The sequence below is a fragment of the Sceloporus occidentalis genome, unplaced genomic scaffold (genome assembly GCF_023333645.1).
Source record: "Sceloporus occidentalis isolate IW3139 unplaced genomic scaffold, rSceOcc1.0.p SCAF_28, whole genome shotgun sequence".
Taxonomy (NCBI): Eukaryota; Metazoa; Chordata; class Lepidosauria; order Squamata; family Phrynosomatidae; genus Sceloporus; species Sceloporus occidentalis.
In genome coordinates this window covers 11,869,289-11,883,504 of record NW_028317008.1, presented here as the reverse complement: position 1 = coordinate 11,883,504, position 14,216 = coordinate 11,869,289, and the positions used below count along the sequence as shown (strand labels likewise).

General features: G+C 38.3%; 1 protein-coding gene across 2 annotated transcripts in view; it reads right to left on the bottom strand.

Annotated features, from left to right (window-relative positions):
- Positions 1-7,171: 7,171 nt before the first annotated feature.
- Positions 7,172-14,216, bottom strand: part of LOC149299824 (SLIT-ROBO Rho GTPase-activating protein 1-like) — an 88,118-nt gene continuing 81,073 nt past the window's right edge. For both annotated transcript variants that reach the window (XM_089486247.1, XM_089486248.1), the window contains exons 19-22: positions 9,896-10,076; positions 9,328-9,462; positions 8,230-8,575; positions 7,172-7,546 (exon numbers count right to left, since the gene is read on the bottom strand). In XM_089486247.1, the coding sequence (XP_089342373.1) occupies positions 7,172-7,546; positions 8,230-8,575; positions 9,328-9,462; positions 9,896-10,076 (1,037 nt within the window). The remainder of the gene's footprint in view (positions 7,547-8,229; positions 8,576-9,327; positions 9,463-9,895; positions 10,077-14,216) is intronic.

Sequence of the window (14,216 nt, the reverse complement as noted above, 5' to 3'; positions counted from 1 at the left end):
CCCTTCTCTTCAGGCAGATAGAGTAGATGGGAAGTTTAGCAAGTTGCTCAGATGGAGTCCCGTGCTGACAGTTTGTCTTGTCAGGGGGAGACTAGGATTTAGGCAGACATAGTAGATCAGCGTGTGCTGACCTCCTCTGTCCACCATCTTAAAGGGGGAGGTGTCATGATTAACTCATATAACGTAGTGGATGCATGGAAGGGTAACCCAGCAGAGGTGGTTAGTTTCTTTGTTTAAGCATTCAATGAGTTAATCTGAGGTTAATTTAATGTGTTTCTTTGTGAATGCCCTCTGTATCTGTTCTGGCTAGAGGTGTCATCTTCCCAAAGGACCCCTGTGGTGATTCATGGCCTAACAGATAAGGACCCTGAGTTATAGGAATTCCATTCCTATCTTAAGTGGGGGGTTTCCATCACCTTTACCCCACCATAACTTATTGGCACATCAAAGATGGGACCCGATTCTTGGGGATGGTGTCATATAATCAGTCATGTGGTCAGAGGGGCGTTTGCTTGCAAAAGTCTGATTTAGGGACAAAGCAGCGACCTCAAAGCAGAACTCCATGATATACTCTGATCGGAACAACATCGTAAGAAACCATCTGGACTTAAGGAGTTCCCACAGACCTACTTATTGGAGAAACTCGTGAGTGAGGGTCCTGTGTTTAAGTCCTATTGTTTTTAAGAACTGTTTGCTGTTTTACTTTTATTTTGTATGTCTTGTTTTTTGTAATTCTGGCACTGTGTAATCTTTGTCTTTTTGTTATTAAAATATTCATAATCCAAGTCTGTCTTTGGGCTCTAGTATCGATATCCACGAACCCTAAGAGAGGATAACACGTTACCATATTGTTGTTATTACGTTTTACTGGATATATATATATATGTTGGTTGGGTTGATATATATATAGAGATAAAGGTTCTAATTCGGATTTCTCACGAATCCGGTATCAAAATCGTGAGTGGTGGCAGACTACCTGGGGGGATACAGGCAGGATTTGGGGGTTAATTTGGTGTAACTTATGCCTTGTTAAGGGGTGAAGTTAGTAAATCCAGAGGCCTGGTGCTATTAACCCCTTCATGCCCACACCCTCCACACAGTCACGGCTTGGCAAGTAGTCCTGACCGTGACAGTAACCAGCTGTCTAAAGGTTTCTAGGTAGAACAACTATCAGAATGAAATTTTCTACCTTTCACATGGAAAATCTCGGGAACTCAAGGATATATCTTCTCGCTAGATTATGTATAATGCAAAGGGTACTTTTACTCAATTGACCTCTTGTGGGAACAACCCTTAGGCTTGTTCATTTTACCCTATACTTCCATTGTCCAATTAATGGCCTTTTCATATAGGTATACTTCCTTACCTGCACACGTCTATATGATAACATCAATTTTCTCAAACCTTAGTTTGTTAAATTTCATTTATAAATCTTTGTTGGTATTTATATGTTTTGTGTATATGTAAAATAAAGTAGAAAACGCAGAACTGTCGAGAGTCATGTGCTAGTATTCCCGCTGGTTCTATGATGTGGAACTGTTCACGTGTAGTAATCTTCTGCCACCTCTTCATTGCTGCCTTCCTCTAGATCAAGGAGAAATTATTACTTGGAAAACAAAAATTCTGTAGGTATTGCATGCTTGAATGATTATAGCTAGCTGGCAACCAGAACATGAAGAGATATCAAAGAAGTTTAAATTCTGGCATCTTCACATTGTAAAATTTCCACCACTCCCCACTGTGTAATGCTCATCTTCCAAGCGCGAGCGAATGCTAGTCTTCCTTTGTCCTTTCATCTGACAGCTGCACCGAATCTGTCTGCATACCAATGCATGCACAGCGGACATGGTATGTAAAATACATGCAAACAACCTACCTCCGTTTCTGTATTTCCACTGGATTTGAATAGTTTGTCCAGTGCATACTGAGTTTCAGACTTATTCCCTTTTGCCCCTTTAAATTATATTTGGAGGATAGAAATTATGTTCTTCTACTCTCTTAAATATACTAGTTGTAGGAAGAGCATATACAATGTATATATTCTACACAATGAGATATTAAGATGCAGAGAGAATACACAAAATAAAGTAACATCATGTGACCCTTGTATTGTGACTTTCATCCTGACTTATAACAGAATCCTGATACTTCCTTCAAACATTGATCTCTGACTTTATTCTCACTTGATCTCAACAAAGAACCCAGATGCAATATATGTCCATAAATTTCCACATCTGTCCGGAATAGTATAACCATTTCCTACACATTTTGATAAAGCTTGGTATAGCTCAAGCAAAACAAGGCTAAGTCACATTTCTCCAAATCACTCCTCCACCATTAACCTTGAATGTCTATTTATCTCACAGTGAAGGAAGAAAAATTATTTGATACTCTGCTGATTTTGTACGTTTGCCCACTGACAAAGACATGATCAGCCTATCATTTTAATGGTAGGTTTATTTGAACAGCGAGAGAAACGACAAAAAATCCAAAATAATGCATTTCAAATAAGTTATAAATTGATTTGCACTTTACTCAGTGGAATAAGTTTGATCCCCTATTAATCGGCAAAATGTCTGGCTCCCAGGTGTATTTTATACAGGCAACAAGCTAAGATTAGGAGCCCTGTATAAAAGACACCTGTCCAATCAATCAGATTCCAAACTCTCCATCATGGCCAAGACCAAAGGGCTGTCCAAAGACCTACACAAAGCTGGAATGGGCTACAAGACCATCGCCAAGCAGCTTGGTGAGAAGGTGACAGTCCCCCTGCTCGAGAAAGCACATGTACAGGCACGTCTGAAGTTTGCCAATGAACATCTGAATGGTTCAGAGAACTGGCTGAAAGTGTTGTGGTCAAATGAGACCAAAATCGAGCGATTTGGCATCAACTCAACTCGCCGTGTTTGGAGGAGGAGGAGGAATGCTGCCTATGAGCCCAAGAACACCATCCCCACCATCAAACAAAGGTTGAATCATTATGCTTTGGGGGTGTTTTTCTTCTAAGGGGACAGGACAACTTTACTGCATCAAAGGGACGATGGATGCATCAAAATCCCCCCTGAGTTGTGTGCAAACCTGGTGGCCAACTACAAGAAACATCTGACCTCTGATTGCCAATGAGGGTTTTGCCACCAAGTACTAAGTCATGTTTTGCAAAGGGGTCAAATACTTATAAATTGATTTGCATTTTACTCAGTGAAATAACTTATTTGAAATGCATTATTCTGGATTTTTTTGTTGTTATTCTGTCTCTCACTGTTCAAATAAACCTACCATTAAAATTATAGACTGATCATGTCTTTGTCAGTGGGCAAATGTACAAAATCAGCAAGGGGTTCAAATAATTTTTTCCTTTACTGTATGTTCGTAAGATTCCTTGACCTACCCACTGCAAAACTGTGCTTAATGCTGTTTACCATAGCTAAATAAAACTAATTTGTGTTTCCAGAACAGGACCATATATATTTATATTAAATGTGGGATTCGAATTATGGTAAATGTTGGTTTGATTACTACGGGGTTAATTGATTTATATATACTTGAATTGAAATGAGAGGGACCAACATGTTAACTAAAGGTAAGACAGCGAGGTAACATGTAGTGAGACTCTGGGATGATCACACATGATGAAGCATGTCTCCTTGATGACCTAGTATTGTTAAGACTTTGGATACAATATAAGATGGGGGAAGTCTGCGGTACTCCAGGTCAAGTTCCACAGCTGTTGAAATTGATACCACACACTGCACTTTGGAGAAGTTAGGGGTTAAATGTTCAAAGTGAATGAGCTTCTTATTGTATATTGTTTCAGCTTGCTACACTACTTCTTGGTCTCTTCCCCACACGTATTGTCACCGAGACATCAATCAAGTGGTCCCAAATCAGGCCTGCAATGTTATTTGAATTATTTATGCTACATACACAATTGTATCGATTAATTTTAGCTCTTAATACGCACAATAAGGAAATTCTACTGTGTAATACAGTGATGTCAATCCATTCTAATGTCTGCTTAGAAACACCCCCAAGTCAACACCAGTAATAGGATTTCCACCCTGAGTTCCAGATTGCTCCCACTAAGACAAAGTATAAAGAGCTGTCTCAGTTGGTGGTGGGCTACATTATGTTTGATGCCATGAGCAGCTGACACAGACTTTGTTCTTTCATGAGTCATGTGCATTTACACAGTGAAAGATATGCCTTTTATGGAATATTTTTTAGCACCCAACTATCTTCGGTTACTCCGTGCATGCAGCAATTTCACAGTCAGCTGGATCCACAGCACACCTACACAGCCATTCCCACCAGATGTAGGACCTCTGAACAGAAAGGAACATTGTTAACAGTTGCCTCTCCAACCTGGCTTTGCTTGAATCACAGTGATACGTGTTAGTTTCCACACTTTCATGTACAGATTTTAATCCAAATATCACTACTTCCACTGTCTACTTGTTGAGTCACCTAGAGGGACTAAACCTTTAATTATCTGAGCAGCAGCCCCATTAAAAACAGATACTCTGATTATCGACTTCAAGAATGTTGGTGTCTTATATTATAAGAATGTAGACGGAAACAAGAAACACATAGCAAGGTGACAGAACTATATCTTTTTATTATAAAGAAAGTCTACTGAGGAACAAACCTGGATGAATATTGAAGCCTGTAATGGTACATGCCAAAATTTACAGTACTATACATAAAAGTGCATCATCACAACAGATTAACAGCATTTTTTTTTTTTATAAAAGAAATGTATACTTTTTACATTTTTTTTTAATTTTTTTTATTCTATACAATGGGATTGAACGCAATGGAAATGTAATACTCTGAAGAGTAAAAAGTTGAAGTTCCTCTAAAATTTTAAAGGCACTTTCACATGTACATACTACAGATGTACACCAACACAAATAGTTAACAGTTTACAGAAAGACCGCTACCAGTACTAGAGTTCATTAAACAGACAGTTCAGGGACAATACTGACAATAGGCTTGAAGAAGTTACCCTGAAGCTCTGCGTTCCCAGAGAAAAGGATCACCACGCACAAACCTGTTCCTACCGAGTGGGTCGTACACATCTGCAGCTGTATCAGCTTCTAGTATTAAATGGCCTTCTACATACCTAGAACCATCAAACTACACATTTAACTTGCATGAACGTGCAAAGTGCACATTCATCAGATGCACAGAATCTAGCATATCATTTTGTTTACTACACTAATTCTAATATAATTATGCAATCGGTTACAGTTAATTAAATTTACAAGTTTCAACTCCGTTCAAAACACACATTTATTTAACTCTATTATGCCACATTGACCATATGGAGAGGGAAAAAAAAATAAAAGGTGTACCAGGCTTGCCCTGTGCTTGAAAGACAGTGGATACTTCCAGTTTGTTCCTTTGAGATCAGCCTTTTAACATATTGCGACTACAGTGTCCAAGTGAGGTCCTATTTTGGAGCCATTAGGCTCGACTTCAGGCTGTATTGAGGAGGTATTGAACTGGTGTGACCGTAGAAAACTGCCTTGCCCATGCTGGCAGCTTAGCAGTGCTAGTGGACTTGGTCCTAAAAGTTATTAACACCATAAGGCTGGTAAGAGAACTAACTAGCAAAAAGAAGCCGCTGCAGTAACATCTTCAGATGTTCTGCTTTTAAAGGAATGGAGGAGAACAGACCGCATCTAAAACAAACTCTCCCAAATGCAGTTGAGAAAAAGGCATATGCTACACAAATGCAGACTAAAAATAACTGGTGCAGTCTATAGATAGCATCAAACTGTAAATAGGCTGTAGATCTGGCTACCAGTTAAGCCAGAACAAAACGAATATGCCCTGATCATTCAAATCCAGAAATGAGAAAACAAAAAAAAAAAGAAGAGAATATATACTGCATTATACTACCCTAAATGCCATACTAATTAATAGTGTGGCTCAAAATGTATACCACAGATAGACAACTTAATGTCTTGTATAAAAAAATAACAATCATTAAACAAAAGTACCAGCATATGTTTCACTGCCCAGAACAGGATTCAAAAGAAGTGGCATTTTCCACGCACAACAGAAACCACGCGGGATGGTTTGGGCATGTGCTCGGCATTGATAAAGCCGATTCTCACAGAATACACCCACACTAAAAATATATATTTCAATCCATTCCTCTATTAAAATGATCTTTCCACAGGCAGACACTATAAAAAGAAACTAATCAAGAGTGGGAAAAAATAGGAAATAGATTTAATATATATAGGTCATTCACACGGGGTGAACAAACTAGCTGTTCCTGTAATAGGACTTGGGTTATTATCACTGTGCTAGCACTGCCGTACATTATAAAGCAGGCCTCTGCTATTCTAGTCCATAACTTGGGTGCAAATGTTCTAGTTTTAGTAACTAGAAGCCAGTATGTGCTCACAATAAACTCTCGCTGAAGAATTACTCACCTTACTGCACAATATGCATAGGTCTCTATTTACATATATAGGTATCTCTATACATAGAAATATGTAATGACACGTCCATACATACCTATACGATGGTCACATGCGGTGCATACAGTACACGTAAAATCTACTTAGAAGCAAACACAGCTTTTGCCCACTAGGGGACACAAATAGTTACAGTAAGTTTTAATAGTGGTTTGTATTGATTGTAGGTGTTCCAGAGCATTATTTGAGATGTATGTCCTACTGCTAATATGTTAGGCTGTCTGGATTTGTTGCTTATGCCCTGAAACGCCAGGTGTTACAGAGCACATGGTAAGGCCCCAATGCAATATCATTGAGAAATTTTAAGGAGCAAATCTTACGTTGCTATTAAAGAGGAAATACCCTGTACTCACTATGAGTTGTAAATTAAAACAATGGCATATATGTTTTCAAACTGAGCAAAAGGTATGCACAATAAATGGCAAGCCTTTGATTTTGTAAGAGGGAAGCCATTTGTGATCTGTGTTATAATTTATACAAATTGTGCAGCATCAAATCTTCAAGTAAGACGTGTCCCTACTTATTGTAAATAACACATAACATAGTCCAGTTTATGGTTTCCCCTCAAAGTGCCCTAGTGTAGTCATCACGCTCTATGCGAAAGCCTAGCATCTCCACTACGCACACTGTGGGACCACGAGTGTCCTTTCTTTTCTAAAAAGATAACGCTAAGAACAAGGTTACATTGTGCACGATTTATCTGCCCCCTGGGAAGATTGAGATGTTCCTATGCCAGGATTAGTTTTTGGAAGAACAATGGGCTTTGGCCTCAATGCAGGTGGTTTCAGCTGGACTCCCATTCTAGGTGCCACCATGGGCTTAAATGTACTCATTGTGTCACTAGAGGTGCTGGTACTGCGTCGGATTTGAGGCTCCGTATTCTTCAGTATCACATTGTGATGAGGACTCAATGATTCTGTTGACGTTGCTGGGGTGGCAGAGTTTTTCATTTGTTCTAGAGTATCCAGGACAACATCTGGGGCATGCTTTGCCGAACTCTGACGTTCCAGCTCACGAAGCTCGTTCAGGGCTGTGTTCATGGTCTCTTCAATATCCTGCTTAAGGTAAGAAAACACAACAAGACTAGACCACAGTCCTACATGCACTATAACAACATAAAGTAAAGAGAATATTTTGTGATGTGTATGAATTTACCAGGGTTAAAGACCAGATCATCAAAAGAAAGATATCTAGAGGAAATATAGGATCCCTTTTTTAAGGAAATACTTTCCAATTTGAAACATCTGAACGTATCATCCCTCTGGCATTGCTCTCTTACACTGTAAGGCAGTGAAAAGCAAGGTTTTGCTCACATTAAGCTAAAATCAGTCCTCCATTTTTGACACTGGTTGACAATAAGCTATAAACATTTTTGTGTAATTTTAGACTCGTGTTCAAATACAGGTCTGTAAAAGTCAAGAAACCACGGGCTTATTGGGCTTTAAGTGGTGATGGTGACTAGAAAAAAAAAATCAGTATAATCTCAACCTCAATATATGCTCAAAAGTAAAATAAAAATTCTAACAATTCTGTAATTAGGGCAAGAACTTAATTACAATTTAGAAGGCATATGTATTTATGAAAGTAATGGAAAGGAAGGAGAGCTAATATACTACAATAATAAGAACAATGACAATAAAAAGATCTGGAAACCAACATGGATGCCCAGTAAAATTAGGGTAGTTATAGACAGTATTCTATGGACCATAGAGGCAGGACATTAACTCCCTCTACATACCTTAGCAATTCCTTCTGGGTCAAGTGGTTTGTGGTCATTAAAACTTGTATACTGCCCCGATGACGTGGATCTTCTTATAGGGGGGCTATCTATCTTCTTAAGAGAATCGTGTCTACTGATGTTGGTCAGACTTCCATGACCTGGCTTTCTCCTCCGTTCTGGGCTGTCAGTATTGAGGTTCCGGTTATGCAGAAGAGCTCTTGGACTACAATGGCTAGATATATTGGAAGACCCGATTTCCACTGATGTATTGTTTACAGTCTGAGAAGGATGCACAGGGCAGTGACCGTCGCTTGTCCGGCCTGAACGACGAGAAGGAGGCGGAGGATCAGCTCTTTGCCTTTGCCTGCAACACCATAAAATAAGTGGTGAATAAAAATCTGTCCTGTCATAGGGCTGGAAACTCTCGTCCTGGGGCAGGTCCATACAAAAGCCCAAGCAGTTATAGGTCAAAACCGATAATATTGAAAGAACACCATCTTCTCCAGCACACGCTTGCCAAAAGAGGCTGTATTAAAATCCATAAAGGATTTATTGTTGGTGTATATATTGCCTAAATTCCACTTTACTCAATACTCACTAAGCAAAATACAAACAGAAGGAGTTGGCCCCAAATCTTTAAATAAGAGCAGGCCACAGTGTTGATTGCCTTCTCCTCTGCCCACCTTTGCTAGACCGCTAATATTTTACATATATGTAACACACCAATCGATGATGTAATCCAACGTACGTGGTGGTTTAATAAAATAGCATATCCAAAGGTTCTTTAAAAACCTAAATAAAACAAACTTTACTTCTAACAGTCTAGGTACATAATCTTTGAAACCCCTGAAAACCTGTGCATTACATATCATTCAGAATACTGCTCCACACTATTATTCTTACTTTTATTCTCTAGAACACCAATTAAAACTCAGACGTGTGTGTTTTAGATAAACACTACTTTAGTATAAAATCCCTGTATAATAAAGCAATTTATTTTTTAAAAAAAATAATCCTAAATCCAATCGATCTGATGGATCTTTCTGATGATTTTTCAGTGGTTGGTTTCTTTGTATTTCGGAGCAGCATTTATTTAAAGCCATGACGCACGCTTACCTGGCTAAATATAACTCTGGGCGCCTGTCTGTTGGCGAGTTCATATCTTTGGATGATGACCTATCTTCCATCACCTGCCCACTGCTACTTTCGCTGTCTGCCTGCTGACTCAGGTTATCCGAAAATGTGTCATCCCTATAAATAAAATAAAAAAATCACACACAATAAGAAGTACAATAATTCTGTAAGGCACACTTAGTACAAGCCATTGCTGCATATTGTAAAGGGAAAAAACATGGATAAATAACCCTGTTCTTTGGATTTTTGTATTCATTAACAATTTCAACAGGTGAAAACGGTTTCTACTACAAGACTGAAGCTGGTGGCTACGTGGTGCAACATACTTTCTAGGTAATATTAATTTGTATGCAGTTTTAGCTATATTAATGTGTGGGTTATTATGTTGCCAACTATTTTACAAATGTGGTTTGTCAAATATCAATGAGGTGTAATTTATTTAATACATTCTATTATTTTTGTAGACAGTTTCTGGACATTATATTGTAAAATGAACGAACAGATGCAGGTGGTGGTGTGATGTTTAACCAAAGCCATTAATTTCCCTTACATGTCTTGGACCACAATGTACTGGTGGGGCACTAGACCATCAATCCCATTGTGCCTTCCTTCCCACCAGTCTTCTGATGCACGGTGGTACAGTAAGAGGGAGGCTCCTTTCTTAAATGACAGCTCTCGAGCAGACCTTCCGACATAGTCGAATTTGGCAATGGCTTCAATTGGTTCACACTCTAAAAGCAAGAAATACAGTAACAATGAGGATCAATACTGCAGAAGAGATCATTAATAGGCAGAATCTGGAGACACAATGGCCGCTTTTAAACAGAATAAGAGAGGAATGAGGAAGTCCACGGGTTACATTAACCAAAACAATTTTTTTGGTGAACCAAAACAATCAATATTTCAGTACTCCTGGCCAAGATAATTATTCAGTCTACAAAAACTGAATTTGCCTGGAAAAAAAGGAGTCATCTGAATCTTACTTGTTTTTTCCATTGAGTTATAGCAACTGCATAATAGAGATTACCATAGAGCCTATTTAGCCCACTATACACACATCTATAAAGACATCAACCTCCGCCAAAGCGAAGCCACCACTTACTAGGAAAGCTGGAATAGGTCTTTCACGCCTTTCACTTAAACAGTCTGAAGTTGCTGAAAATGCACTTTCCTCTACAAAGCACCACTTGATATGTTAAAGCTTTTATGTTGCACTTTCTTTTTTGTGAGTGGGTTGCAAGGTCAAAAAATCAAAAAGATAACAAACACTGCTGTGTTTACAGACTAAACAGCACTGTCCAAGCAAACAGCAGGCACATTATATGGTTCAGGCTGAGTCTAGCAGACCTAATTATAATTAGATCAGTATCATGCCCAGATGGGTTCACAGTCAAGCCTCCTTCTTCTTATTTAGATTTCTAAATAGTTCGCTTGTATAGTCACACACATACAAATAGAAGGCCAACATGACTAAGATAATGGAAATTATGTCGGACATCTTCATATAAGGAAATCTGACATGAGGTTATAGAGATATCCAATGACCTACAATTCTATACATATAAGAACAGCCATGTAAGATTTAGCCCCAAGAGACAAGATGTTTTCAACAGCAGGAATGGATGTGTCTATAGCGATCAATCAATGAAATAGCATAAAGGGGCAGCAGCAGTAAGATTATTGGAGCCATGGCTACCTGGCTCATGACATGACACAGAAATAACTAAGAAATATGCATCTATACTCTGTGTGACTCATGAGTTTACGGTTATTGTCTGACGGCAGGACTGAAATCTGTATTTTTGAGAAATGCTGCTTTTATTTTAAATGATTGCCTGTGCATTCTTTTTTTGACGGGAAGTTTTATAATGTTTTTCTCCTTATCTTAATTTGTATTTATTTTTTTTATTGTTACTCGTGGCTCCCTCTGGAGCTTCCTATCGTGTGACATGGAGGGGGACTTTGGATGGAAGTCCACAGCAGGCCTGAAGGCATCCCAGGAAATGACCTGAGTAACATTCCTCATCTGAAATCGGATCTTTAGACTGGAAAGGGCCCTGTAGCTGCTTTTGTATGCTATGTGCAACCTTAAAACTTTTACAGTTTTATTCTTTTTTTCTGTATAAATGAAAAACCTTTAATAATAAAATATATATTTTTTTAAATCCTTTGTCTTTCTTTTTTGCTTGTCTTTGTATGTTGAAAGACTGGAGAGGTGGTCCGGAGACTTTAGGTGCATTTAGCTGCTCAGCCTACAATGAGAGGTGCTTAGACAAAGAATGCTTTAAGCTACTGAGCGGGGAGTAATCAGCATGTTTTCACAGGTCATTATGTAACCTATAATTTTAGAGGGCTCTGGGAGAAAGATTGAATGAGGGAGGTTATATCAGAACAGCTATATAAATACCAAATTCAGTGCACTGCTAATTATAGTGCGCAGTCCCAGTGCTAATGCAATAATAACCTTCTCTGAGCACAACCTTTCATTACAAAGAAATGAAAGAAAAATTGTTTACCTTAAGAATTTAGAAAACAATTGCTTTACTGAAGACTAAAAATAAACAGATATTTAGTTCCTGGACTCTGAATAGGATGCTAAAATATTTAAATTAATTGGTGAAATAAGTTGGTTTTCAGGCCGACTTTCTAGGCCAACCAAAAAAAATATAAAATGGTGGACGTACTACAGTAGTTCTGGAATAGACAATAATTAGTAGGTACAGACAATTTCTAACCGTATATACAGCAAATACAGGCACTGGATGGGCTAGCACCATAAAGCAGGTTCATAACATTCACAAATTGTTGCTGGTGCCTTTGGGACTTACAACAACTAAACTTGGGAACATTTTTATTGCTGGTGTCTGTCAATTTGTTTATTGTGTGAATTATCCCCCCCCCCCCTTCCCGTAACATTTTTTTTTTTTTTTTTTTACTAAGGCTAAAAACAATACATTCTGTATATATGACCTGATATCTTATAGCGGTAGAAATGTTCTGTGAAATTTGTGTATGATACTTGGGAAGCAAAGTGTCAAAATAAAATGTCCAAGGCACAGGGTCAAAAAAAAGAAATGGGACAGAAATGAAAGCCAGTGGCCAGTACTTTCAGCCAAGGGGTCTAAGACTTTGCCAAGCCTCTGAAAACATGTAGCTATAAGCAAGTCCCCGGCTTACCTTACTGAAAACACAGAAAGCTTTACAAGAACCCACCAATTTCTTATAGTGAGCATGTCAGAGCTAGACAAATGTTTAATGCCTAAGGCAAGCAGGGAGTGTAAGATATTTACATGTATATGAAATCTTAACCGAATTTAATTTTAAGTAGGGTGTCTGGTTATTCACCATTATATATATATATATATATATATATATATATATATATATATATATATATATATATATATATATATATATATATATATATATATACTGTATTTGCCCAAATATAGGCCGCACCCCCCCCCCACTTTAAGACTTTATATAATCGGGGTTTAGCGCAGGGCTGCGCAATTCATATCGCCAGACACATGCAGTGTCGGGCACGTGTTTTTTCTTTTTCATTTAGCCCTGCTGCAGGTAAGCAGCAGGGTTAGGATCCAAATCCCCCGGAGCGCTGCAGGGGACCTGGATCCTACTCTCCAGCAGCCGTGGGCGTCTGCTCGATGCACGTAGACAACCGCGCTGCTGGCACTTATGTGACATAACCTTCCGGTGCTCCACCATAGAAGCCTCGGCGGAAGCGCCCATACCCCACATATACATACACACATATATTCAGTAAAGCACCTCTTATGTCTGATATTTCCTTACAAAAGTCCTTAACCTGGAAATTATACAAACACCTAACTACCTCCTGACACCATTGGCATCATGAGTTATACTACATGTATTATTAAAAGGTGTTAATCTATGTTTCAAATGAGAACAAAATGTATAGACAGTTTTTTTTTTCTCGTCTACTAATTTAAAGCTGATTTTAGAAACAGCGCAATTTAACAAAACAAGGTGTTTTGTTTTTTTAATATACTCCACATATAATGCATGTTAATCTTTAAACTAATACCTTAATGGTACATAAACGAAGACCATGGGTGGTTATAGTCCCTGGCTAAAGACTCCTATGCAGTTTCTTTGTCTAGCTTGCAATGGTAAGCATTGTTTCCTTTACAGAAGAAGACATAAGACGACTTATCCCCTTAGGGGACAAAGACTCGGCCTGCAAAGGTTTTATATGTGAAAGGACTGCTTAATATATTCAGCGTGCAAGCCTGGGATTAAACCTGTCAAGTAATTGTGATGGAGCAAAGTAATAAATCTCCACAAACACAATCTCATTCGACTATCAATCAATAAAGCAAATTTTGGACAAATCAGTTCCAACACACTGTATGCGTGAACCAATCTGATAACGTCTAAAATTTATTTGCTTAAAACGCATGCCTTAAATTGGGAAAGTCACAAAATGTTGTGGTTTCGGCTTCCAATTAATGGTGATCTTTAATATGTCTCAACTGCAACCAATTTAGAATATTTACACTAAATTTCAATAAATCACAGATTAAAGCAGTCAAGTGTTAGCCATTATAGTAAATATAACCCATGAAAAAATTTAAATAAAGAGCATTAAACTGCCTCTATACTGGGTATATTATTGTAAAAAAAAAAAAAAAAAAAGTATTTTATTAAATAGAAAAATAAATCGGTTCTGAATAATATCACGAACAGCAGCCAACAACTTTGAGTTCCAGCTCTCGATATATAACATTCAGGGAACATGTCTAAGATATATATATAGTGCCCTCCACCAGTAGCGTACCTAGTGGGGGGCGGTCCGCACCGGGTGCCGTTCATCAGGGGGGTGCCAACTT